Source organism: Siphateles boraxobius, unplaced genomic scaffold (assembly GCF_051911475.1).
Source record: "Siphateles boraxobius isolate OS27281-9 unplaced genomic scaffold, OSU_SipBor_1 7, whole genome shotgun sequence".
NCBI lineage: Eukaryota > Metazoa > Chordata > Actinopteri > Cypriniformes > Leuciscidae > Siphateles > Siphateles boraxobius.
In genome coordinates, this window is record NW_027509197.1 from 32875315 (window position 1) to 32902020 (window position 26706).

The 26706-nt window shown below is 40.8% G+C and overlaps 1 protein-coding gene across 1 annotated transcript in view; it reads right to left on the bottom strand.

Moving 5' to 3' along the window:
• Positions 1-26706, bottom strand: part of ttn.1 (titin, tandem duplicate 1) — a 156107-nt gene that overhangs the window by 44037 nt on the left and 85364 nt on the right. The window contains exons 128-170 of the mRNA XM_077215909.1: positions 25422-25851; positions 25029-25337; positions 24736-24917; positions 24527-24656; positions 24104-24403; positions 23701-24018; positions 23316-23612; positions 22936-23235; positions 22512-22826; positions 22285-22433; positions 22046-22196; positions 20601-20882; positions 20202-20504; positions 19779-20081; positions 19366-19647; positions 18942-19241; positions 18552-18854; positions 18156-18464; positions 14389-14670; positions 12409-12708; positions 12030-12323; positions 8964-11933; positions 8559-8879; positions 8164-8448; positions 7613-7912; positions 7124-7531; positions 6762-7037; positions 6374-6673; positions 5984-6286; positions 5588-5887; positions 5196-5483; positions 4790-5092; positions 4408-4710; positions 4019-4324; positions 3594-3881; positions 3215-3505; positions 2806-3093; positions 2110-2700; positions 1913-2017; positions 1599-1796; positions 1200-1496; positions 492-1079; positions 66-368 (exon numbers count right to left, since the gene is read on the bottom strand). Of these exons, the coding sequence (XP_077072024.1) occupies positions 66-368; positions 492-1079; positions 1200-1496; positions 1599-1796; positions 1913-2017; positions 2110-2700; positions 2806-3093; positions 3215-3505; positions 3594-3881; positions 4019-4324; positions 4408-4710; positions 4790-5092; positions 5196-5483; positions 5588-5887; positions 5984-6286; positions 6374-6673; positions 6762-7037; positions 7124-7531; positions 7613-7912; positions 8164-8448; positions 8559-8879; positions 8964-11933; positions 12030-12323; positions 12409-12708; positions 14389-14670; positions 18156-18464; positions 18552-18854; positions 18942-19241; positions 19366-19647; positions 19779-20081; positions 20202-20504; positions 20601-20882; positions 22046-22196; positions 22285-22433; positions 22512-22826; positions 22936-23235; positions 23316-23612; positions 23701-24018; positions 24104-24403; positions 24527-24656; positions 24736-24917; positions 25029-25337; positions 25422-25851 (15451 nt within the window). The remainder of the gene's footprint in view (positions 1-65; positions 369-491; positions 1080-1199; positions 1497-1598; positions 1797-1912; positions 2018-2109; positions 2701-2805; positions 3094-3214; positions 3506-3593; positions 3882-4018; positions 4325-4407; positions 4711-4789; positions 5093-5195; positions 5484-5587; positions 5888-5983; positions 6287-6373; positions 6674-6761; positions 7038-7123; positions 7532-7612; positions 7913-8163; positions 8449-8558; positions 8880-8963; positions 11934-12029; positions 12324-12408; positions 12709-14388; positions 14671-18155; positions 18465-18551; positions 18855-18941; positions 19242-19365; positions 19648-19778; positions 20082-20201; positions 20505-20600; positions 20883-22045; positions 22197-22284; positions 22434-22511; positions 22827-22935; positions 23236-23315; positions 23613-23700; positions 24019-24103; positions 24404-24526; positions 24657-24735; positions 24918-25028; positions 25338-25421; positions 25852-26706) is intronic.

Genomic DNA, 26706 nt, shown 5'->3' on the forward strand with positions numbered 1-26706 from the left:
CACAAGTAAGGGACATATTTGTTATCATATCAAATAATCATATAAAACAATTAATAATCACTTACCTGCAACAAGCTTTGTCCTCACAGGCATTGAAGGTTCACTTGGCTCACCAAAGCCAGCCTTATTCTCAGCAGTTACTCTAAATTCATATTCAACTCCCTCTTTCAGTCCTTTCACTTCAAAGTGGAGGTCAGCAATTGTTTTCTTTGATGCTCGTGTCCATGTCATGCCCTTCTTTTCTTTCCTCTCAACCATGTACCCTGTTATATCACTTCCTCCATCATCGGCTGGTCTTTTCCACACAATGGTAACAGAATTTCCACAAACATTTTCAACTTCTGGCTTGGCTGGCGGGCCTGGGGGACCTGAAATAATGAATATGTCTTTTGAGACCTTATTGCATTACATATGCAGCTGTGCAGCATCACACACAAAGGAGTAGTATGGAAGTAATATATGAGAGAAAGAGTTTTTAACAATAAACATACCATATCTATCCACCATTTTCACTGGCTCAGAATGAGAGGCATCACCAGCTCCAGAATTATTGACAGCAGAAACCCGGAAGATGTACTCATTTCCCTGAATAAGTTTATTGGCAACAAAGTGGCAGTCAATAACCTTTTCGGCAAGAATGGTCCAAAGGAGACGGCTTGTTTCTCTTTTCTCCAATGTGTAATATTTGATTGGAGATCCTCCATCCTCATGAGGTGGTGTCCATGTCAAAGTGACCTTTTCAGATGAAATTCCACTTGCTTCAACTGGCCCTGGTGGACCAGGAACATCTAAAATTGTTACTTTCACATTTTCCTCTTTGACACCAAATGGGTTAGTTGCTGTGATTGTGTACTCTCCTGAATCCTTCCTACTGGCATACTTGATAGAAAGAGTAGAAGAAGAAGGTGTAGTTTCTATCTGACACACATCTGAAGGCTTGAAATACTTGCCACACTTTGACCACACAGAGGTTGGTTGGGGTTTGCCCAGAATGCTTGTTGCAGTAATCACAATTGTATCTCCAGCTTTGACAGTAAGCCCCTCCTTGACTGTTGGATCGATTATAATTGTTGGTGCCGCTGCAAAATAATCAGTATATACATTAATCAGCATAATTATTTTCCATATTTTCCAGGTCAGATGATATGAAACATCATTTACTCACAATGCATGCACTAGAAAGAGCAATGGATTCTTACCATATTCATCAGTGCACATAAGGGTATCTGTTTGTTCAGAGGGTTGACTTATTGCTCCAGCACCATTCTTTGCTCTGATTCTAAATTCATACTTGCAACCCTCTTGCAAGTCTGCTACAGTATATGCACTGTCGACAACATTTACTGTATTAGCCTTCACCCAGACCTTGGCTGGGAGATCACGTCTCTCAACAATGTAGCCTGTTAGCCTGTGTCCACCATCATACTGAGGTTCAGTCCATTGAAGTGTTACAGTGCTTCTAGTAATACTAATCACATCTGGTTTCCCAGGTGCATCTATAATGAAATATGCTCAAATAAATTATTAAATAAACCATACACAAATTGGGGTGGGTATATAGTATAATGACTCAAGCCTTTAAAATAACATTAACTTACCAATTGCATCCAAGGCAACCATTGGCTCAGTGGCAGGACTTGGTCTTCCAACACCAGCCAAATTAATAGCCATAACTCTGAACTCATACTCTAGACCCTCTGTTAACCCAGTTACTTTGAAATCTCTCATCCTCAAAGGAGTTGGATTGGCTCTTTTCCATAACATGCTGTTTCTTTGCTTGAATTCAACATGGTAGCCTGTAAGCAAAAAATACTGTTTATTTATCTTATTGTTCTAGCATTGTTTTACTCCTAGCTATATTTTTATGAAAAAGGATGATTATTGTTTCATATTGATTTAATTATTTCTGTACCTGTGATTGGTGAGCCTCCCGTTTTCCTTGGATCTAACCATGTAAGAGTTGCTGAATCATGACGCATAATCATGACTTGTGGGGGAGGAGGTGAATCTGGTACATCTGAGGAAATAATCATGAGTAAGAAAGTGAGATTTTTACACTTTAAATTTATTGTCAATATATGCTATAGGATGATATCAAAGTCCACTCACTGAATGGATGCTTGGCAACCATAGGCTCTGATTTGAGCCCTTCACCAATTCCATATTTGTTTTCTGCACTCACTCTAAAGATATATTCAGTTCCCTCATGGAGACCAGTCACTCTGAAAGTGTTTGTGTCCACAGATGAAAACACTGTAACCCACATGTTAGTAATGGAATCACGTTTCTCAAGAATGTAGTTGGTAACTTCTGATCCACCATCATCTTTAGGAGAACCCCATTTTAGGGTTGCAGCATCTGCAGTCACTTCTTTGAATTTTATTGGTGCAGTTGGAATTCCTGGTTTACCAACAACTCTGACGAAAATTGTGGATTCTTTAGTCCCAGCAGTGTTGCGAAGAGTGATGGTGTATTTTGAGGCATCTGTCCTTTGGCAGTCACGTATCAAGAGAGTTGTGTTTACAGCTGTCGATTCTACACACACTCTTCCTGTGTCTGTGAGATTTTCATCCTCTCCCTTCTTCCATGTGACAACAGGGACAGGCTTTCCACTAATAGGAATCTTGAGACGAACATTGCTTCCTTCTTTTGCAATGTAGTTCAAGTTTGGCAATTCCCGCAAGTCACAGCTTGGATAAACTATAATAGAATAGAAAAGGAATGGATAAGCAGCAGATTTGAAACACAATATACCAGAAAGAGCTCAAGGGCATTTTTATACAAATAAAAAATTTGAAATCTCACCATTGACATCTTTTGCGATCACAGCGAGTTCTTTCACGGGACCATCACCAGAATCATTTGTTGCAAATACTCTGTATTTGTATTCCCTTCCTTCAACAAGATCTTTTGCACTATATTGCATGTTCTTTGATCGAAGAAGCTCCTTCCATTTTTCTTCGCCATTAAGGACCTCAAGCACATATGCAATGATGCGACTTCCACCATCAGTGATTGGTTTTTTCCAGGAAAGAGTACAAGAGTCCTTGCTTACCAGCAAGGTCTTGAGGTCCATAACTGGTCCAGGTTGTTCTGGAAGATATTGATAAGTTTACTTAATAATAGATATCAGCAAACCTATCATAAAATATATATTGAAATTATTGTTTTTTTGCAATTGAGGATTACATGATCAAAAATGATCTTCCCTTACCAGAAGCTCTAACAGCATCCACAGTTTCACATGGTTCACCAATCCCATACTCATTTTGAGCCAGAACCCTGAAGCAATAAGATCTACCAGCCTCTAAACCATCAATCTTGAAAGATGTTTTAGTACAAGTGTTTGAAACATTTGACCATGCTTTCCTTTCAGCATCTCTTTTGTCAACAATGTAACCTGTAATCTCACTTCCACCATCAATTAGAGGTGCATCCCATAGGATGGAGGCACTGTCCTTTGATGACTCTTTTACCATCAGATTAAGTGGAGGTCCAGGGGTATCTGTTTAATTTTATAAGAGTTATATATACTTTAGTATCCGAAAACTGTATCTGAATAAAAATAAAACTCTTAATATCACAGAACTCACCAAGGACCTTGACAATAACTGTGTACATCTTCATTCCGCTTACACTGTCAAGATTCAGAATGTATTTCCCTGCGTCGTATCTGTTTACTTTTTCAACACAAACCAATGTATCAGTGTCTGTCGTCTTGATTATGATTCCTTGTCTGTCCTTAATGTTGGTGTTCATCTTAGCCCAGGTGACCCTGGGGGTTGGTCGACCCTTAATTGTGGCATGAAGTTTCATTTTACTTCCAGCCATTAGCACCAACGTGTCCTTCAGTTCTGCGTCAAGCTCAGCCTCAGGAGCAACTGGAATAACATAGAAAAAACTACATTTATATATTTCAGGAGTAAGTTACAAAATATTTTAATAGTGTACTGTATTTTCATTTTTCATAAAATATATTAGAATTAACAAAATATACAATAGATTTTAAAGGTAGTACCAAAAACATCCTTGGCAATGTGTTTTTCAGGAACTTCACAAGGCTGGCTGAATCCAACTTTATTTACAGCAGTAACACGAAGTTGGTACTCTGAGTTCTCCAAGAGTCCAGTCACAAGATAATTTGTATCCTGAAGGTTCTTTGGTACATTGCATCTTATCCAGTCTGTTGTATTAGTTCTCTTGCATTCAACAAGGTATCCCAAAACTTCACTTCCACCATCATTTGAAGGCTTAGTCCAAGTTAGTTTAATTGTGCTGCTGCTGGTGTCTGTGACCTTGGGAGAAATGGGTGGGCCTGGAGGATCTGTAAATAAGTAAGAGGTACTGATAAAAGCTCTCACATATTTGTTGATATACAAGATATTGTGAATGGATTCTGATACTCACACAAAGGATCAAGAGCAGAGGCAGCATTAGATGGTTCACTGGGTTTGCCAAGGCCAGCTTTATTAACAGCAATGACTCTAAACTCATACTGAGCTCCCTCCGAGAGACCTCCAACCTCAAGTGTTCTCTCCAGCAAGGGTTTTCTGTTCAGTTTGGTCCAGTTCACTTCCTTGGTTTCACGTTTCTCAACCATGTATCCAAGGATAGGGGATTTTCCATCATCAGATGGTTCCTTCCAGCTTACAGTCATACACTCCTTTGTGATGTTTGTAAGGACCGGTGGGTCACATGCTCCAGGAACAGCTGTAAATGACAAGTACATTACAACATAGAAATTATATATCCAAGCAATAAAATACATAAACCAATAGTAAGGTCTTACTGAAGGGATTCCTTGCCACAACAGGGTCAGATACGATGGCATCACCAGTACCATAGCGATTCTCAGCACGAATACGGAACTGGTATTCGTGCCCCTCAATTAGTCTCTCCACTGAACATTCCGTTGTATCACCACTGATTTTAGCAGAAAACTGGGCCCAGTTTGCCCTGCTTGTCTCCCGTTTATCAACAACATAATTTGTTATTGGAGAACCACCATCGGCAAGTGGAGCCTCCCAGCACAACTTAATCCGATCTGAAACTATCTCATCAAACTTGATAGAGGCTGGTGGGCCAGGTATATCTGTATAAGAGGATGCATGATTATTATTTTGCAAAAAGGACACGATTTTTATGTCCTCACTTAGTAGTATTTAGGCTAAACATAAAAATATAATTTTACTCACCTAAAACTTTGAGTTGTATTTCTGCAGTCGTTGAACCACTTGCATTTGCTGCAAGAATTCCATAATTTCCAGTATGAAGTTTAGTAACTACATCAAGGCTCAGAGAAAAGAGATGTCTCTTTTGAGACATCTTGTATTCTTTGTCAGCTTTTAAAAATTCTCCATTTTTGCTCCATGTAACCTTGGGCATTGGTTTGCCAAAAACTTCAGCTTCAAGACAAACATCTGACCCAGCCTTTACTGGCAACATCTTTTTCATCTGTATTGAAAGCTCTATTCTTGGAGGCACTATAGACAAGGAAACATGACAGAAAATCAATAAGACTAATAGCAAATTAATAGCCATTTAGAAAACATTTAAAAAATAATTTTAAAAACATAAAAATACTTACCATTTTCTGCAGACACCAGAATGGGGTCAGTGATTTCAGATGGCCTGCTAATGTTAACTGTTGTCTTGGCAATTACCCTAAACTGGTACTTAGCACCCTCTTCTAACCCAGTTGCGGTGTACTCCTCACGAGGCACATTTTGACTACTTGTGTTGCAACGCACCCAAGTGTCTCCTGGAAGCCTCAAGGCCTCAACATAGTATCCAATTATCTTGCTTCCACCATCATTCTTTGGTTTAGTCCAAACAAGTGTAACTGTGTTCTTAGCAACATCAAGCACCTCTGGTTTTCCAGGAGCATCTACAATTTAAAAACAAAACAACAACAAAATATAGAACATAAATATCTAATACGCAAACATGTATACCTAAAAAAAAATATTTTAAATGCACATACCAACAGGTGTTCTTGCTGTGATGAACTCAGTTTTCTTGCTTGGTTTACCCTGTCCAGCTCGGTTTATAGCAGACACTCTGAAAGTGTACTCCAGACCCTCAATTAGGCCAGCACAAGGATATTCTGTTGTGCGAACAACAGAATCATTAGCCTTCACCCAAAGGAGACTGTTCCTTTCTTTGCGTTCAATGTAGTATCCAGTAACTGGACTGCCACCATCAGACTCAGGCTTATCCCAAGCCACAAACATGCAGTCCTTGTTCACTTTGTTGATGCGGCAGTTCAAAGGTTCACCAGGAACATCTAAAATGACAGTGACAAATAGGTCTCATCATTTTTGTCATCAGTTACATATTGACAGACACTGCTGATGCTTGCATTTCAACTTACCAAAGGGGAATTTGGCAACCATCCTTTCAGATGTAAGGGGGTCTGAAATACCAAATCTATTCTCAGCACGAACACGGAAGACATATTCCTTTCCAGGAATAAGCTTTCCGATTCTGCAGCCAGCTTTTCCACAGCTGGAAAGGGCAGTAACCCAGTCACCTCTGCTTACATCACACTTCTCAAGCACATAATTAGTGATATTGCTACCACCATCTTCAGTAGGTTTGTTCCAAGAGAGTGTGCAGGCATCAGAATCAATGTCACTGATCTCAAATGGTGGCTCAGGTGGTCCAGGAATATCTGACACAAAAGAATGTTAGTAGAAAAATTAACTGCATGTTAACATAGCCCATTATTATTGAAGGTGATGATGATGAAAAGTTCTAACCTCTGATAATGATTTTCAAAGTCTGGTCAACTTTTCCAGTGCTGTTCTCAGCAACAAGGCTGTATTCAGCACTGTCTTGTCTCGAAACATCCTTAATGATGAGCACACACATGTTCTGAGATTTGTGCACAGCAAGACGGCTTGATGAGACTACATTATTTTCTCCCCGTTTCCATTGGCACACTGGTGCTGGCTTTCCAGATACAAGAGCCTCAACCCTCAGTTTTGCTCCTGCCTTTGCAGTGACAAGTTCAGGCATGATGATTTTGGGCTCCACTGGGAAAAAACACAAGATTTAACAGGTTTTTAGTTGAAGTCTATTAATTAAAATGGCTGAGTAACGCATTAATTTCATAACTTACACATTTGCTCCTTGATCTCATAAGATTCTCTTGTTTCTGTGGGAAGACTAGAACCCATGGCATTTCTTGCAGCAACTCTGAAACGATATTTTCTTCCTTCCTTTAGTCCAGCAACAGAGATGCTCAAATCTTTTACGACTGTGTATGGTGTCCATTCCTCCTTCTTCTCCTCCTTGTCCTCAACCACAGGTTCAGGTGCAGGAGGAGCCACAGGCTCTACGCCAGGCTCAGCCTCAGCTTCACCCTCTACTGGTTTCTTGGGAGCTTTAGGCATTGGAAGCTCAAGATAGTCAATAATGTAGCCATCAATTTTAGCTCCGCCATCCCGCAATGGTTTCACCCATCCAACAGTTGCACTGTTCTTAGTAATCTCAAGAATATCAACCTTTTGTGGTGGGTCAGGCTTACCTTAAGGAAGGAGACACAATTGTTATAATAATAATGTTTCAACAAAGCCTTTAAAATTGTTCTGGCTAAGAATGCACTTACTGATAGGATCAGAGGCCAGATAAGATTTTGGTGTAACTCTTGGGACTCCGGGACCATACTCGTTTACAGCTATTACCCGGAAGTAATACTCTGTTCCTGGGACGAGATTGCTTACTTTAAATGTGGTGTTTTCAACAGTAGCTTTCATTGTTGCCCAAGTTTTGCGATCAATTTCTCGTTTTTCAACCATGTAATGAGTGATGTTACTGCCACCATCATTTTCAGGTGGAGACCATGTGAGGTTGCAAGAGGACATTGTGATGTCAGTAACCTCAAGACCAACAACAGCTCCAGGTGTATCTGTTTTTAAAATGAAAAAACAAAAAAAATATATATATATTTATATATATATATATATATATATATATATATATAAATATATATTTGAATGGAAAGTTGGATATTTTAAGTATTTTCATAGATTCATATATTACTTTATTCATCTGTTTCAGTCGTGTGTTTTTTCCCCTCTAATTCCCCTTATATAAAAATAATCAGAAGAAGTTACGTGACTGAAACATTGAATAAACGGGAGCTTGTTTTTTACTTACCAAGTACTTTGACATTCACAAACACTGCCTTCTCTCCAGCTGGACTGGATACAGTCAATGAATATTTGCCTGAATCATCACGAGAACTTTCTGATATGACAAGGAATGTCATAGTGTCAATGAGATCAACATGGCCCTTCTGAACAACATTATCTATACCCATTCTCCTCCATAAGACCTTTGGAGCGGGTCTTCCTCTAATTGTTGCAACTAATCTTATTGGGCATCCAGCCCTAACTGTCAACCCTTTCTTCAGTTCTGCATCCAAATCAATCTCGGGGGCCTCTGAAGATGGAAGGGGGGGGGGGGGGGGGGGGGGGGATAAAAACACAAGAAATTAGGACATAGAAGCGAATTTTGCTGAAAGGTTTATAGAAAAGTGTATGGAAACTCACCCAAGACTTCTCTTGGTGTCACAGCTCCCTCGAGATTTGTTGGCTGACTCAAGCCAACCTGATTTTGGGCAGAAACACGGAATTCATATTCAAGCTTCTCATCCAGACTTGAGACTGTGAATTCTGTTCCAATCAACTGGGCAGCAACATTGCACCTTTTCCAGCCTTCATCCCCCTTCTTGCCTGTGCCCTTGACTCTGAGCTCAACTACATATCCAATAAGAGGAGCACCTCCGTCATATGTAGGCTTTGTCCATGCAAGAATGACTGATGTCTTTGAGCTGTCAGCCACCTTTAAGTTACTAACGGGACCAGGAGGCTCTGCAAATAGAAAACCAAATAATAAATGTGGCTGAAAAGACAAAAACAAATAAACATTTCATCAAATATTGTAATTGGACATACCAACTGGATCTCTTGCAGTAAATGATCTGGATGGCTTGCTTGCATCACCAACCCCAATTTCATTTTCAGCCTTAACACGGAACTGGTATTCATGATTAGGCAGTAAACCTGTAACAGTCATCTGTGTCCCTGCAATTGAGGACTTAACAACAGGGCCCCACCGAATGGCATGCTCTTCTTTTTTCTCAAGAATATAACCACAGATAGGTTTTCCACCATCATTATCAGGAGAGCACCACATAACAACCATTTCTTCTTTTGTAATTTTAGTCACTTCTGGAGCATCTGGTGCACCTGGTCTGTTAAACTGGGTCCTTGCAACAATAGATTCAGTTTCAACAGCAGGGCCAGCGCCCATTTTGTTTTCAGCTCTCACTCGGAATATGTATTCATTTCCTTCGATAAGGCGAGTAACTTTAGCGGAATTGGTAATTACAGCTGCTGAATGAATTGACCATACTCCTCTCTTTGACTCACATTTTTCTATGATGTAGTTATAGATCTCACAACCACCATCATCTTCTGGTACTTCCCATGTAAGCTTGCATCTGTCCACAGAAATCTCTGACACTTTCAGATCTCTAATAGGACCTGGTCTATCAAGAACATTCACCTTGGCATCAGCAGTACAGGTTCCAGCAGCATTTGTTCCAGTAATTATGTATTTTCCAGTATCTCCACGTCTTGAACTTGTGAGCAGGAATTTAGTGAAGTTGGTGCCAGTTTCAACTTGCACTCTTGGGCTTTTGGTGATATCTCCAGTGACACCTTCTTTAGACCATTTTATATCAGGCTGAGGTTTACCTGTAACCTCTGCCTCAATTGGAACTGCATCTCCAGCTTTAACAACAAGAACTCCCATCAGTTTGACTTTGAGCTCTGGCTGTACAAGTTCCTCCTTTACAAGAACTTCATCTGTTGTCACCCAGTTACTCTCTCCTCCCTCATTCTTTGTTTGAACTCTAAATTGATAAATTTGGTTCTCAATACATCTGTCAGCCATGAAATAGGTTTCCTTTATTGCACCTTTGTGTAATCTTTCCCATTCATCTGCTTCTTTAGGCTTCTTTTCAATATGGTAAGCAAGGTTACGACTACCACCATCATATTCTGGTTTCTTCCATTTGAGGAAGACAAATGTCTTGCCAATTTCAGTGATTTGGAAGTTCTCTGGCTCACCCGGTTTCTCAACTGGGTCAACAGCAAGGACTGGTGCTTTTGTTTCAGTTGGTGGACCAACACCAATTTTATTCTCTGCACTCACACGGAAGAAATATTCGCAATTCTCAACAAGTGGAGCTTTGACAAGTCGTTTGGTGCAGTCAGATGTAACAACTGTCCATCCCCTTTGACTTGGTTGTCGGCACTCAATTTTATAATTAGTAATTTCAGTGCCACCGTTATCCTCTGGATTTTCCCAAGACACCATACATGACTCTTTAGTCACATAAGCAACCTTCAAATTCTGACAGGCTCCAGGAATATCAAGTACATTAACAATAATCGTAGCATGTGCTTGACCACTGCTGTTCTTAGCTTGAATTGCATATTTTCCATAATCAGCTCTAACAGCTTCCTGAATTACCAGCTCAACAAGAGGGAAGTTATTATTCATCTCAGTGCGTTTATCTCTGCCTAAAGCTCTTGCATCTTTAGTCCAAGTGATTTCTGGATCAGGTCTGCCCTTTACACGGGTCACAAGGTTAATGATTTGCCCTGCTCTAACTGTTAGGAGGTCACGGCAAGCAACATCAACTGTTACGTTGGGGGGAACAAGAATGTCCTTGGCAAGCACAGTTTCTGTGAGTTCTCTTGGCTCACCATCTCCAACTTTGTTTGAGGCTCTAATACGGAATCTGTACTCTGTGCCTTCACTAAGTCCAGGTACTCTAAATGCACAAAACTTAATTAGATCCTTATTTATTCTGTCCCACTGTGCAGAACCTGATTTCTGGCATTCAACAACATAGCCTAAGATGGGGCTGCCACCATCTCTGGAAGGTTTGGTCCATACCACATCTGCATATGACTTGCTCCAGTCCTTCAGCTTAATGTTACTTGCGGGCCCTGGAGGACTAATTGGACGTTTAGCTTTCACAGGGTCTGATGGATATGAAGGCTCACTTACACCAGCAACATTTTCAGCAAAGATTCTAAATTCATAGCTGTTGCCTTCAAACAGACCGCACACCCTGTATCTAACATCCAAGACTGGTGTTTTATTGACACGTATCCATTTGCCACTCATCTCCCTGCGCTCAACAATGTAGCCACTCACAGGGCTTCCACCATCTGTTTCTGGTTCAGACCATGACACTGTTGCAGCATTTTCTGTTATATCAGAACATGTTGGTAGGCCAGGAGGGCCTGGTGGATCAAACATATGCTTGGCAATAGTGGGAGGACTTTCAAGGGCAGCTCCAATGCCAATTTTGTTTTCTGCACGTACACGCACAATATATTCACGTCCTTTCTCCAAACGTGGGACTTTGGCCTTTGTGCTGATACTTCCAGAACTCACAACTGACCATGGCTCCCAAGGCTTCTTGACATCCTTCTTCTCTACAACATAGTTCATCAAAGGTGTACCCCCATCATCTTTTGGTGGACGCCACTGGATTATCATATGATCAGGGGTAACCTCAAGGATATTTACAGGACCAACTGGAGCAGATGGAACATCAAGGACTGTGACATGTAGAGCAACAGATTTGCTTCCAGCAGGATTTGCCACAGTAAGTATAAACTCTCCGCTGTCATTTCTGACACATTCACTAATAGTCAAGACAGTTGAATTTCCTTCAGTAACAATCTTAAATGTGCCCTCAGTTTTAAGCTCATTTCCATCACTTTGCCACTTGGCTGTTGGAGTTGGGATTCCATGCATGACTGCTGGGAGGACAATTGTACTTCCAGCCTTGACAACAAGACCCTCAATAAGCTTCACATCAACTTCAATAGTTGGAGCCACTGAAAAATAATATTGGCATAATAAAATGTAATATAATGTTATCATTTTTCTGTTAAAAAATAAAATGATATATTAAAATATTTTATATATCTTACAGGTTTTTTCCTGGCAAGTAATTGGTACAGTGGTGTCTGGCCGACTAATGCCAATTGCATTTTGCGATTTTACACGGAATCTATAGGTTTTGCCCTCCACAAGTCCAATTACATGGCATTGACTATTGCTGACAGTCTTGAAGGTCACCCAGTCTGTGGAACCTTCTTCTTGATGCTCAACAATGAATCCAGTGATCTCACTTCCACCTGTACGTTCAGGCCACTCCCACTGAAGCCATACTTCAGTTTTGTCTGCATCCACATGATGCAGATTCTTGGGTGGACCAGGGGGATCTATTAGTAAAAACATACAAATACATTTAACAAACTGGTATAAACAGTCAAGCATTTTAAAAATAATATTAAATGTAATACTTACAAAGAGGATCAACAGCCTTGATGGGCTTGGTGGTTTCAACAAATGCACTCCTGCCAAACTGATTCTCAGCTGCAACTCTGAAGAGATACTGAGTTCCCTCCATCAGATATTGAGCCATGAGGCTTAGCTTTTTCGATGCAGCACACACTGAAACCCAGTTCTCAGCTGCAACATCTTTCTTTTGCACAACATAGTGGGAGATCACAGCTCCACCATCATCTTCTGGCTTTTTCCATGTCAGGTAAGCTGACTCACTTGTGATTTCAGAGATGGTAAGATTTCTTGGAGGTCCAGGTTTATCTAAATCAAAAAGAAAAGGAGTCATTGTGGCGCTACTATAGGTATCTATTTAATTATACATACTGTGTGTACTGAATTTCATTGTAATCCTGTTACAATGTTAATAAAGAATCTATCTATCTACCCATTTTTCATGAGCTGAACTCACAAGATCTAAGACTTTTTCTATGTACACAAAAGGCCTATTTCCCTCAAACATTGTTCACAAATCTGTCTAAATCTGTGTTAGTGAGCACTTCTACTTTGCCAAGATAATCCATCCACCTCACAGGTGTGACATACCAAGATGTTGATTAGACAGCATGGTTATTGCACAGGTGTGCCTTAGGCTGGCCACAATAAAAGGCCACTCTAAAATTTGCAGTTTTATCACACAGCACAATGCCACAGAGTCGCAAGTTTTGAGAGAGCGTGCAATTGGCATGCTGACTGCAGGAATGTCCACCAGAGCTGTTGTCCGTGAATTGAATGTTCATTTCTCTACATTAAGCCGTCTCCAAAGGAGTTTCAGAGAATTTGGCAGCACATCCAACTGACCTCACAACCACAGACCATGTGTAACCACACGAGCCCAGGACCTACACATCCCGCATCTTCACCTCCAAGATCGTCTGAGACCAGCCACCTGGACAGATTCTGCAACAATCGGTTTGCAATACCAAAGAATTTCTGCAAAAACTGTCAGAAACCATCTCAGGGAAGCTCATCTGCATGCTTGTCGTCATCATCGGGGTCTCGACCTGACTGCAGTTCGTCGTCGTAACCAACTTGAGTGGGCAAATGCTCACATTCGATGGTGTCTGACACTTTGGAGAGGTATTCTCTTCACGGATTAATCCTGGTTTTCACTGTACAGGGACGATGGCAGACAGCGTGTATGGTGTCGTGTGGGTGAGCATCGATGTGGATCAAGTGGCCCACGGTGGCGGTGGGGTTGTGTGTATGGGCAGGCGTATGTTATGGACAACGAACACAGGTGCATTTTATTGATGGCATTTTGAATGCACCGAGATATCATGACGAGATCCTGAGGCCCATTGTTGTGCCATTCATCCACGACCATCACCTCATGTTGCAGTATGATCATGCACAGCCCCATGTTGCAAGGATCTGTACGCAATTCCTGGAAGCTGAAAACATCCCAGTTCTTGCATGGGCAGCATACTCACGGACATGTCACCCATTGAGCATGTTAGGGATCCTCTGGATCAGCATATACGACAGCGTGTTCCAGGTCCTGCCAATATCCAGCAACTTGGCACAGCCATTGAAGAGGAGTGGACCAACATTCCACAGGCCACAATCAACAACCTGATCAACTCTATGCGAAGGAGATAGATACTGACTGGAGTTGTTTTGGACTGCGTGAGGCAAATGGTGGTCACACCAGATACTGACTGGTTTTCGGACCCCCCCCCGGACCCCCCAATACAGTAAAACTGCACATTTTATACAGTGCTTTATACAGATTTGTGAACAATATTTGAGAGAAATAGGCCTATTGAGTACATAGAAAAAGTCTTAGATCTTAGAGTTTAGCTCATGTCTATCTATCTATCTATCTATCTATCTATCTATCTATCTATCTATCTATCTATCTATCTATCTATCTATCTATCTATCTATCTATCTATCTATCTATCTGTCTATCGTTAAGAGTTGTTCTTAAAACATTCATACCAAGAGCAAGAACAAAGCAGGTAGCAGATTTCGATCCAGCTGCATTCTGAATAGTGATAGTATAATTGCCACTGTCAGCACGGGTACACTTCTTAATGTGAAGTTTGCTTCCGCTTGCTGTGACCTCTATAAGGCAATGAGCAGGAACTTCACCATCATTCTTTTTCCAAGAGACAGTGGGTATTGGCATGCCCTTAATTGAGGCACTGAGTGTGATGTCTGTCCCAACCATGGCAAGGTGATCACGAGCCATATTGCCATGTAAAAGCAGCTCTGGTTCCTCTGCATGAGAATTGAGATGAGAAAGATAGAAATATGAATGAATACATTTTTAAGCGATTACTTTACAATATGTGAAAAACATACAGGTCCTTCTCAAAAAATTAGCATATTGTGATAAAGTTCATTATTTTCCATAATGTAATGATAAAAATTAAACTTTCATATATTTTAGATTCATTGCACACCAACTGAAATATTTCAGGTCTTTTATTGTTTTAATACTGATGATTTTGGCATACAGCTCATGAAAACCCAAAATTCCTATCTGAAAAAATTAGCATATTTCATCCGACCAATAAAAGAAGTGTTTTTAATACAAAAAAAAAAATGTCAACCTTCAAATAATTATGTTCAGTTATGCACTCAATACTTGGTCGGGAATCCTTTTGCAGAAATGACTGCTTCAATGCGGCGTGGCATGGAAGCAATCAGCCTGTGGCACTGCTGAGGTGTTATGGAGGCCCAGGATGCTTCGATAGCGGCCTTATGCTCATCCAGAGTGTTGGGTCTTGCGTCTCTCAACTTTCTCTTCACAATATCCCACAGATTCTCTATGGGGTTCAGGTCAGGAGAGTTGGCAGGCCAATTGAGCACAGTAATACCATGGTCAGTAAACCATTTACCAGTGGTTTTGGCACTGTGAGCCAGTGCCGTATCCAGGGCATTTTTTGGGGGGTGGCCAAGATGGGACACAAAGCTAGTGTGAGGTGGCCATGGCATAGCAAAGTTAATGCGTATATGTACGCAGCCGACCATGGTTCGAGTCCCGGTCCTTTGCTGCATGTCACATCCTCTCTCTCTCCCATGATTTCCTGTCTCATAACTGTCAAATAAAGGTGACTATCCTGTTAAAAACAGTCCTAACCACCTATCACAGTCCCCAAGTATCTCTGGTTATTTTAACATGTCTATTTTTAATCAGTAATTATGGTCAGGATAGGGTAAACATTTTCTAAGAGCTATTTTCTTGTAGTGGATTAACTTGTCTCTTCATAAGTTAGATTAGAGTAGCAAAATAAACTGCTCTTAACTCATCCTATATAGAATAACATGCATCAGTCATCAACTCATCATCTGTGTCACCTGTATTGTTACCTGAGTTTGCTTTACTAATTGAGGCACCATCTTGTGGTTACATAAAAACACAGAAATCCAACAGGACAAACTAAAATGCTTAAAGATAGGACCTTACCTGTAAAAGCAAAAGAAAAACTAAGCTTGTAAGAAAAAAAACATAAATATTTGTTGTTCTTTACATGCTTAGTATATGTTATTATTTAGCTTAGATATAATTTGTTAGAGATACTGGAATTTGAATTTCTTAATTTGTTCTTTGCCAGGTGTGTTTTTATTTAACCACAAGAGGGGACTTAAACTAGTAAAGCAAACACGGGTAACAGGTAACACAGAGGATGGCCTGATGACTGTATAATATCATTAGGATGCCTTGTGATGTATGAAAATGTGCAAAAAGTGGTTTTCAACTAAGACAGTATTCATATCCAAGGCCCCGATGAAGGTATAAATTTAAACATTGGCTTTGATTCAGCATACATTAATAAGTTAATTTAAGTGAAGATGAGCTAACTGATACAAACAAAAACAGCCCTTAAATAACAGAGCAAATAAATAAGTCACAGCTTGTTCTTGTGTTATAACTTATATCTAGACTGTCACACTATATTTCACACACGGGTTGGCCAAAAATATAACATTAGCTCTATTGAACACACACATTTGCAAAAAACACCCTCAAGTCTTCAGTCCAGAAAATAGCATTCCATGGCGGTGTAACGAGTGGAAATAAGGTGTGGCCCCTTTAAGAGCTGCGCGCGCGCCCTCTTCAACTGTCTGCACTCTGCACTCTTAACTTGGTTTACAGGCTGCTAAGCTAGCTAGTACAGTGTAGTTCTTTTTTTTCAGTTTTCCTACACATTCAGAGGGAACTACGATATAACTAAACATTAAATTACCATACCTCTCAATCTACAGATTCCAGCGTTTTTATCATTGTTGCTGTTGTAACTGTGACCGACCGTCCTCCTGTTTCACGGAGCAGCAGCAGCCAGCGCGCTCATCTCATGGGTCACCTGACCTGCATGGGCAAACGTCCACTGAGCAGAAATCAGCTCTAACAGCCTCAGTACGACCATTACGGTGTTAGTTAAAAATGTAAAACTAGCCCTAAATCAGTTGATCAGCTGTCATCATTGATTGACAGCATTTCTCTTGTTTCTTGTGTTGACGAACCTGACCTACTACCTATCAGATCTGGGGTGGCCACAGGGGTGGCCAATGAGCTTTCAGGGGTGGCCCTGGCCACCCCAGGCCACCCCCTAGAATCGCCACTGCTGTGAGCAGGTGCCAGGTCGTGCTGAAAAATGAAATCAGATGGAAGCATGAAGTGCTCCAAAATCTCCTGATAGCTAGCTGCATTGACCCTGCCCTTTATAAAACACAGTGGACCAACACCAGCAGCTGACATGGCACCCCAGACCATCACTGACTGTGGGTACTTGACACTGGACTTCAGGCATTTTGGCATTTCCTTCTCCCCAGTCTTCCTCCAGACTCTGGCACCTTGATTTTCGAATGACATGCAAAATTTGATTTCATCCGAAAAAGTACTTTGGACCACTGAGAAACAGTCCAGTGCTGCTTCTCTGTAGCCCAGGTAAGGCGCTTCTGCCGCTGTTTCTGGTTCAAAAGTGGCTTGACCTGGGGAATGCGGCACCTGTAGCCCATTTCCTGCACACGCCTGTGCACGGTGGCTCTGGATGTTTCTACTCCAGACTAAGTCCACTGCTTCCGCAGGTCCCCCAAGGTCTGGAATCGGCCTTTCTCCACAATCTTCCTCAGGGTCCGGTCACCTCTTCTCGTTGTGCAGCGTTTTTTGCCACACTTTTTCCTTCCCACAGACTTCCCACTGAGGTGCCTTGATACAGCACTCTGGGAACAGCCTATTTGTTCAGAAATTTATTTCTGTGTCTTACTCTCTTGCTTGAGGGTGTCAATGATGGCCTTCTGGACAGCAGTCAGGTCGGCAGTCTTACCTATGATTGCGGTTTTGAGTAATGAAACAGGCTGGGAGTTTTTAAAAGCCTCAGGAATCTTTTGCAGGTGTTTAGAGTTAATTAGTTGATTCAGATGATTAGGTTAATAGCTCGTTTAGAGACCCTTTTCATGATATGCTAATTTTTTGAGATAGGAATTTGGGGTTTTCATGAGCTGTTTGCCAAAATCATCAGTATTAAAACAATAAAAGACCTGAAATATTTCAGTTGGTGTGCAATGAATCTAAAATATATGACAGTTTAATTTTTATCATTACATTATGGAAAATAATGAACTTTATCACAATATTCTTATTTTTTGAGAAGAACCTGTACTTCAAGTTACAGGGGGAGAGTAGTATTAACAATACCCACTTTTCAGTACTACTCTTATGCATTTTCTGAATATGTAAACAAAAAGAAAGAAATTACCAAGTCTGTCATGAACTTTCACTGGTTCCTTGACATATGCCGGTTCAGATTTTCCAGCTGCATTCACAGCCATAATTCTGAATTGAAACTCTCCACCTTCTGGTAGTTTTTTCACAACAAACTTGGTGTCTGGGCATGATTCAGGAGTTTCATTTGCTTGGATCCATTCGACTGCACCAGGCTTCTGATACTCAATCAAGTAACCAAAAATTTTGCCTTTACCATCATGACGAGGAACACGCCATGATAGACTCACAGAATCTTTAGTCTTGTCAATAGCTTCAGGCAAAACAGGTGGGCTTGGCAGAACTATTAAGAATAAGTTGAATAAGTGAATAAAGAATGATCAAAAGATAAGCATTAAGAAAAGGAAACCATCAAAACAAATGGACTTACCAATGGGATCCTTAGCAAGAATAGGTTTACTTGGAGGGCTAGGATCTCCAGTGCCAATTTCATTCTCTGCCATTACACGGAATTCATAATTGCAGCCTTCAACAAGGTCTTGTACCCTATACTGTGTAGCAGGGTAAATTGGATCTCTGGTTGCACGAGACCATCTCTTAGCTGAAGGCTCCTTCCTCTCCAAGATATAGTTTGTGATGGGCTTTCCACCATCCCGAGGACGGTTCCAAATAACCAGTGCTGAATCACGAAAGACGTCTTTTACAGTGGGTTGCTCAGGTGCCTCAGGTACCCCTGTAATTATGTGTAAGATATTAGGAACAAAACACATGTTTACAGCTTTAATGTTCAATTGATTTTTTTGTGAGTGTTTTTACATACTGAATAGATCTTTAGCTTTCATCTCTTTTGACTCCAGTGGGTCACTTATGCCATACATGTTCTCAGCACTAATTCTCATGATGTATTCACGACCCTCTACAAGCTTAGGTACTTTGCAGTGGGTTTTTGTGGAGGCAGATGTTACAGTTGTCCACATGTCTCTGTTTACATCTCTCTTTTCAATGACGTAGTTAGAAATTTCACTTCCACCATCATCAAGAGGGGGCTTCCAAGAAATAACCATGTGATCTTTGTGAACTTCCTCAAAGACAACTGGGCCCTCTGGAGGCAATGGTCGATCTAAAAGATACACAGAATATTCATAGATAGATTGCTTGTTAGCTTAATGCCCAAAATATGTATTTTTACCCATCATATTATTTTAAAGTAAACGTTTTTTTTTCTATCGTTTTATGAGACTTACCTGCAACTGTGATATTGCAAATGCCTTTACGAGCACCAGTACAGTTTTCAACAGTCACACAGTATCTGCCACTGTGCCCACGCTGAGCTTTCATAATACCCAGACACATTGTGGTAAGAGTATTTTTGAACTTGATATGGTTGTCTGCTTTTAGTTCATTGTCATCCCTTGACCAGGTGACAGATGGGGCTGGTTTTCCAGTGTAACGCCCCTGGAGTGCAAAACTTTCACCAACACGCACAACAACCTTATCACGGAAGTCAAGCTCAATAGTAGGAGGTTCTAAAATTAAAAAATAATAATAATCATATCATTGATGTCATTAATATTTAATAAATAGAATAAGAGATTTATAATAATAATAGTGGTGTAAATAACGAAAAACACTTCAAAAACAAAAACACTTCACTCACCAAGTTCGTCTTTACATGTAATTGGCTTGGTGGAGAAGGATGGTTTGCCAGGACCAACTTCATTCACTGCACTGACACGGAATTCATAAGTGTCGCCTTCTCGGAGACCATCATAAGTATATCTCCTATCCATCAGTATCTCTTTGGTCAGTCTGACAAACTTGTCTTTGCCAATCATGCGAGCCTCAATAATGTAAGATATCACCTCAGATCCTCCATCGTACTTAGGTGGCTTCCAAGTCACACTGATATAGTCTTTAGTGATGGTAGTCACCTCAAGGTCTTCTGGACGGTCTGGAACATCTAATAAAAAGAGGCGAAATGATGATTAGCTACCATCCATGCTGAACACTATTTTACAGCTGCATTACTTGGTCAATAGTTTAAAGCTATTTTAAATCCAGAAAAGAAAAAAAAACTTACTGATGCGATCTTTAATCACAATTTCGCATGATGTTTGACTGAAAGGTCCTACTCCAATTACATTTTCAGCTGCAACTCTGAAGAAATATGCTTTTTTTAGCACCAGATTATTTACTACAGCATTTTGTCTGCCAGCTGTGTAGGAGCAAGATGTCCAAGCCTTGCGCTCTGCTTCACGTTTCTCAATTATGTAGTTGGAGATGGCAGATCCACCATCATCATCAGGGAAAAACCAGTTCAGCTTGCATGATTCACTTGTAAGACTTTCTGCTGTGAATGGTGCCCCCACTGGACCAGGGACATCTGAAGAAGCAAAATAAGATAAGAAAATGTAAATTCTCTAATGTAGCCATTTCATAGTAATGTATAGACTATTTTTGCCTGATAATTCTTACTTACCAAGTACATCAACGATAACAGACCTCTTCACCTCTCCTCCATCATTATTGGCTGTTATTGTATAAACACCTCGTTGTGCCCTTGTGCAGTCTTTGATTACCATTGAGCAGCTGATTGAAGTGGTTTCAATAACAGCTTCTGGTGGGACTGAGTACCCATCTTTGCTCCATGTAATCACAGGTGGAGGTTGGCCTGACACATAAGCCAGGATACGAATAACACCTCCAGCATGAATAACCATCTTCTCCTTTACTGAAATGTCCAGCTCAAGGACTGGCAAAACTGAAATGACAAAAATTTTAATTAATTTCATATTACATACATCATATTGCGGTTGAGGTTGTCACAGGCTTTTTACATCCTCTTCAGGAGAAAGCAGTTCTCAGTGCCATTGAATTGGTGTATTTCTACAGTAAAATACAGGTTTGTGTACATTCTATTTTATCTATAAAATCATTACTGGTGCCTGCATAAAATGGATGATTTTATTCATTAAAGGGTTAGTTCACCCAAAAAATGAAGTTTCTGTCATTAATTACTCTCCCTCACGTCGTTCCAAACCCGTAAGACCTTCGTTCCTCTTCGGATCACAAATTAGGTTTATTGATGAGGTCCGATGGCACAGGGGGGGCTCCATTGACAGCCATTTAATTAACACTTTGAAGGCCCAGAAAGGTAGGAAAGACATTGTTAAAATAGTCTATATGTGACTACAAGGGTTCAACCTTAATTAATTTCTTCTCTTCCGTATCAGTCTCGGTAGTGCTCACGAGAGCACCACGATGCATGTGTGTGTGGTGATGACGCAGAAGCTGGCGTTCTGACATATGACCTGGAAACTCATCCCGGCTTTCCACACACATGCGTCGTGGTGCTCTCGTGAACGCGCGTCGGAGACTGATACGGAAGAGAAGGAATTGTTGAATAAAGTCGTTTTGGCGCACAAAAATATTCTCGTCGCTTCATAAAATTAAGGTTGAACCATTGTAGTCACATGGACTATTTTAAGGATGTTGTTCCAACCTTTCTGGGCCTTCAGAATGTCAATTAAATAGCTGTCAATGGAGCCCCCCGTGAACCACTGGATTTCATCACAAATATCTTCATTTGTGATCCAAAGATGAACAAAGGGCTTACGGGTTTGGAACGACATGAGGGAGAGTAACTAATGACAGAATTTTCATTTTTGGGTGACCTATCCCTTTAAAATTCTTTATTCATAAAGATGATACTTTGGATGTAAAATGTGTTCTCAGAGCCCAACATATGTTCTGTACTATATTTACTTAGACCTTGGGCTAAAAACAACACAATTAGGCTTTTTTTTTACCCAGTGTTTTTTTAGAGTGTATGAATTTTTATTCCGATTTTAGATCTTTTTGCACACAAGGAAAGACATACTTGTTTTTACATGTTGAATTACATGTTGAATCACTGAGACTTACTTATCCGGTCCTTCATTTCAATAGCATCAGCAACTTCGCCTGGTTCACTCAAGCCAGCAGCATTGAATGCCAAAACTCTGAACTTAAACAATGCATTTTCTTTCAGTCCAGTGACCACCAATTTAGTACCTCTAACTTCCTTGTCTTTGGCCTGGAACAGAAGAAGATATTTTTTGTAATCTATCAAAAGTATATGAACATGTTTTGCTGCAATGTAAATACTCTGGTCTTAAACAAACCTTAACCCATGCTTCTGTGCCCTCCTCTTTGTATTCAACATAGTAGCCCATTATCTTTGCACCTCCATCCTTCAAGGGTGGAATCCATTCCAAGTCTGCTGTAGTCTTAGTCCAGTCTGTGACTTTTGGGGTTGGTGGAGAAGGAGGAGCTACAAGAAAACAGATTTGTCATAGTGTGAACTATTAATGCAAAATTATACCATTGAATCTCAAACTTGTTTTCCTACCTATTGGATCCCTGGCAAATGTTGGATCAGATGGCTCACTTGGGGGTCCACATCCCGCTGCATTCATTGCAATCACACGGAACAAATACTGAGATCCCTCAATGAGTCCCACGACTTGGTGAGACACACCAAGTGGCATAGGCCTGACTGGATCACGAGTTACTCTGCTCCAGCGTTTAGATGTAGTTTCTTTACGCTCAAGCCAATAGCCTGTGATTGGAGTACCTCCATCTGTGTCTGGCTCTTCCCAGTTCACAGTCATGGAGTCTATTGTGACGCTAGAGAGTGTTGGCTTCTCGCATCGACCAGGTGGCACTTAAAAAACACATAAAATGTTGTCAATGTTATAAAGTGAAATTAATGTAATCTAAACATAAAAATGTCTCTAATTACATCAACATTAAACATGTGAATGAATACTTACCGAACACATCTCTGGCTACTTCAGGTTCGCTATCAAGAGGATCACCAACGCCATATTTGTTTTGAGCCCTAATGCGGAAAATGTACTCATGGCCTGGCATTAGATTTTCAACTGTGTATATTCTCTCTTTGGGTTCACTAGTGACAGGTATCCAAGTCTTCCTGTTGGCAACACGTCTCTCAATAGTGTAGTTTGTAATTTTGGAGCCACCATCATCCTTAGGAGGCAGCCATGACAGTGTTATTTGTTCAGCATGAATTTCCTCAAATTTAATGGGTGCAGATGGAGCCCCAGGACATCCTGTTTAAAATAAAAGAATAATGTTAGTTATAAAAACAACACATAGGTCTTCATATTAAAAAATGGTTGTTGCAATTTACCTAGAACATTAAGCCTCATTTCCTTTGAAACAGTACCAAGGCTGTTGCTAGCAGTAAGAGTGTAGAGGCTTGTATCTAAGCGTTTGCCCTGCTGGATCAGCAGTGTGCAGCTATCATCAGACACAAGCTTGTTGATGTGCTCATCATACTCAATGTCAACTTTGTTTTCACCCTTGTGAGGTGGAGCCTTCTGCCATGTGAGTGTTGGGAATGGACATCCCTTAATCTGGGCAACAATATGAATATCTGCACCCTGTTCAACCTCCATGAATTCTGGAAGCTCAATGGAAGGTGCCCCTAAAAGTGAAAGGAAGAAAGGTGAATTGGTTCATCAGCCAACTCTTAAATTCACTGAATTACTTTGTGTGTGTTGCTCTGTACATACTGTTTTGATCCATAACAATGATAGGTCCTGCTGTAGAGGATGGCCTACTCGCACCAACCTCATTCACAGCCTTAACACGGAATTCATATTCAGCACCCTGGTGGAGATCCTCCACTTTGAAAGTGGTGGTATCAATATCACGGCGGTTGCACTGTCTCCAGGACTCTTGCTGGTTTCCACTGCTATCCCACCATAGACGGTCAACATTGTAGTGAGTCACAGGTGCACCACCATCATTTTTTGGTGGCTTCCAAGTCAGAGTCACTATGCCCTTTGACACATCAACGATTTTAACTCTTGTGGGAGGATCCGGAGGATCTGCAATAATATAGTGTTTTGAATAGACGTAATAAACTATATTTAAGTATTTTTAATGACAGACTTGTATACAAAATACACTTACGAATAGGATCCCTGGCTTTAGTCTGCTGAATGGTTGTGGTATGAGGCCCCAAACCAAAGCGATTCTCAGCTCTTATACGGAACAAGTATTCTTGTCCTTCAATGAGGTCTGGCACAACTAAGGACTGCGTTGCACAAGCTGGGTTGACCTTTGTCCAAGCCTTTCCTTCAACAGTCTTTTTCTCAATGAAGTAGCTTTTGATCCTGTCACCACCATCAGAGTCTGGAGGCAACCAGGTTAGTCTACATGTTCCACGTGTGATGTCACTGACTTTGATGTCTTTTGGAGCTCCAGGCAAATCTAGACAAAAGAGACAAGTTATGTGATATAATACATACTTCTAGACTTTCTGTATTCTAATGGTACTACTATTATATCAGGTTTTGATGTTTTCATGCTTTTAGGGATTTCAAATATGCTTACCAAGTACATTCACGCGGACTTTAACTATTTTAGTGCCAGCCTGGTTGTTGGCAGTGATGATATATCGCCCAGAGTGGTTTAATTTACATTCAGCGATTGTCACTACTGATGTTGTATCACTGGATGATACCTGCAGAGTTTAAATGTAAAATTTATTAGTTTGTTTGGACTAAACAAACAGTGTTTTGAAGAAATATGAATTATCCTACTTCTGAATCCTCTGGCAGAGTGTGACGCTCATTCTTTTTCTCTGTTGGAGCAGTTCCATCAAAGTCCCATGTCACATTCGGAACAGGTTTGCCGGAGATGGTGGCTGGAATCTTGATGGTTGTTCCAGCACGACAATTCAGAAGTTCATGAGCTGTGACCTCCAATGTAATGACAGGTTCCTCTGTGAACATGTTGGGTAACACATATATCTTTAATCATATATAACTTTCTACATGCATGTATTAAATATAATTATATATTATTGTAACATGTACACAAAAGTAAGACTTACCCAGAATATCCTGTACAATGATATCAGAAGTTCTTTGACTTGGCTCAGATTCACCAGCAGCATTTACAGCAACAATCCTGAACCTGCATTTCTTATTCTCTTTAAGCCCTGACACAGTGTATGAATTACTCAGGATCAGCTTCTCCGGTGTATTGATCCTTCTCCACTCATGTGAACCCTCATCCTGAACTTCAACAATGTAACCCTTTATTGGACTTCCTCCATCTTTTTCTGGTGGGGTCCAAGAAAGGGTCACGCTGCTTGTTGATTTGTCTGTTACTATAGGTGCTGGTGGTTGCCCTGGTGGGTCTACAAGTAACATTTAAGAAAGTTTTATTCATTAGGAACTGGACTTCATAAACATATAAACACATTAATATCAATATTACTTACTTCTTGGATCAATCGCAAACACGCATTCTGTTGCTTCACTTGGAGGTCCAACACCAGCTGCATTCTGAGCCATAACACGGAACTTGTACTCGGCACCCTCAATAAGGTGCAGCACATTGTATTCCAGGCCCTTGACTGCTGGTTTTGTTACTGGAGCTCTGTTAACACGACTCCAGTATACAGCACCTCTCTCTCTCTTTTCAAGCCAGTAGCCTTGAATAGTTGAGCCACCATTGTCTTTTGGAGGCTCCCAAGTGACCACCATGGATGAGCAGGTGTGTTTAATAATCCTTGGCCTCTGGGGTGGCCCGGGAAGACCAAATGGATCTTTGAGTACAACCTTTTCTGATTCACAACCATCGCTGATCCCATATTTGTTCTCAGCTTTGATCTGGAACTGGTAATTACCATAGGCCTCCAACTTATACACCTTCAGAAGGGGATGAAAAAAAAACATTTAGAGTATTTATAAGCACATAGCACAGTTTAATTCTAGAAGGAACTGTCTCATACACTGAACAGAATTATAAACGTAACACTTTTGTTTTTGCCCCTATTTTTAATGAGTTGAACTCAAAGATTTAAGACTTTTTCTATGTACACAAAAGGCCTATTTCTCTCAAATAGTGTTCACATTATGTCTAAATCTGTGTTAGTGAGCACTTCTATGCTGAGATAATCCATCCACCCCACAGGTGTGGCATATCAAGATGCTGATTAGACAGCATGATTATTGCACTGGTGTGCCTTAGGATGGCCACAATAAAAGGCCAATGACCAAAGGCCAAAAAAAGGCCAAGGGCCAGGCATGCAATTGGCATACTGACTGCAGGAATGTCCACCAGAACTGTTGCCCATGAACTGAATGTTCATTTCTTTACCATTTCTTTACGTCCTTATCGGGGTCTCGACCTGACTGCAGTTCGTCTTCGTAACCGACTTGAGTGGGCAAATGCTCACATTCGATGGTGTCTGGCACTTTGGAGAGGTGTTCTCTTCACGGATGAATCCTGGTTTTCACTGTAAAGGGCAGATGGCAGACAGCGTGTGTGGTGTCGTGTGGGTGAGCAACGTTGAGGATCGAGTGGCCCATGGTAGCGGTGGGGTTATGGTATGGGCAGGCGTATGTTATGGACAACGAACACAGGTGCATTTTATTGATGGCATTTTGAATGCACAGAGATACCGTGACGAGATCCTGGGCCCATTGTTGTGCCATTCATCCATGACCATCCCCTCATGTTGCAGCATGATAATGCACGGCCCCATCTTGCAAATCAAGTAA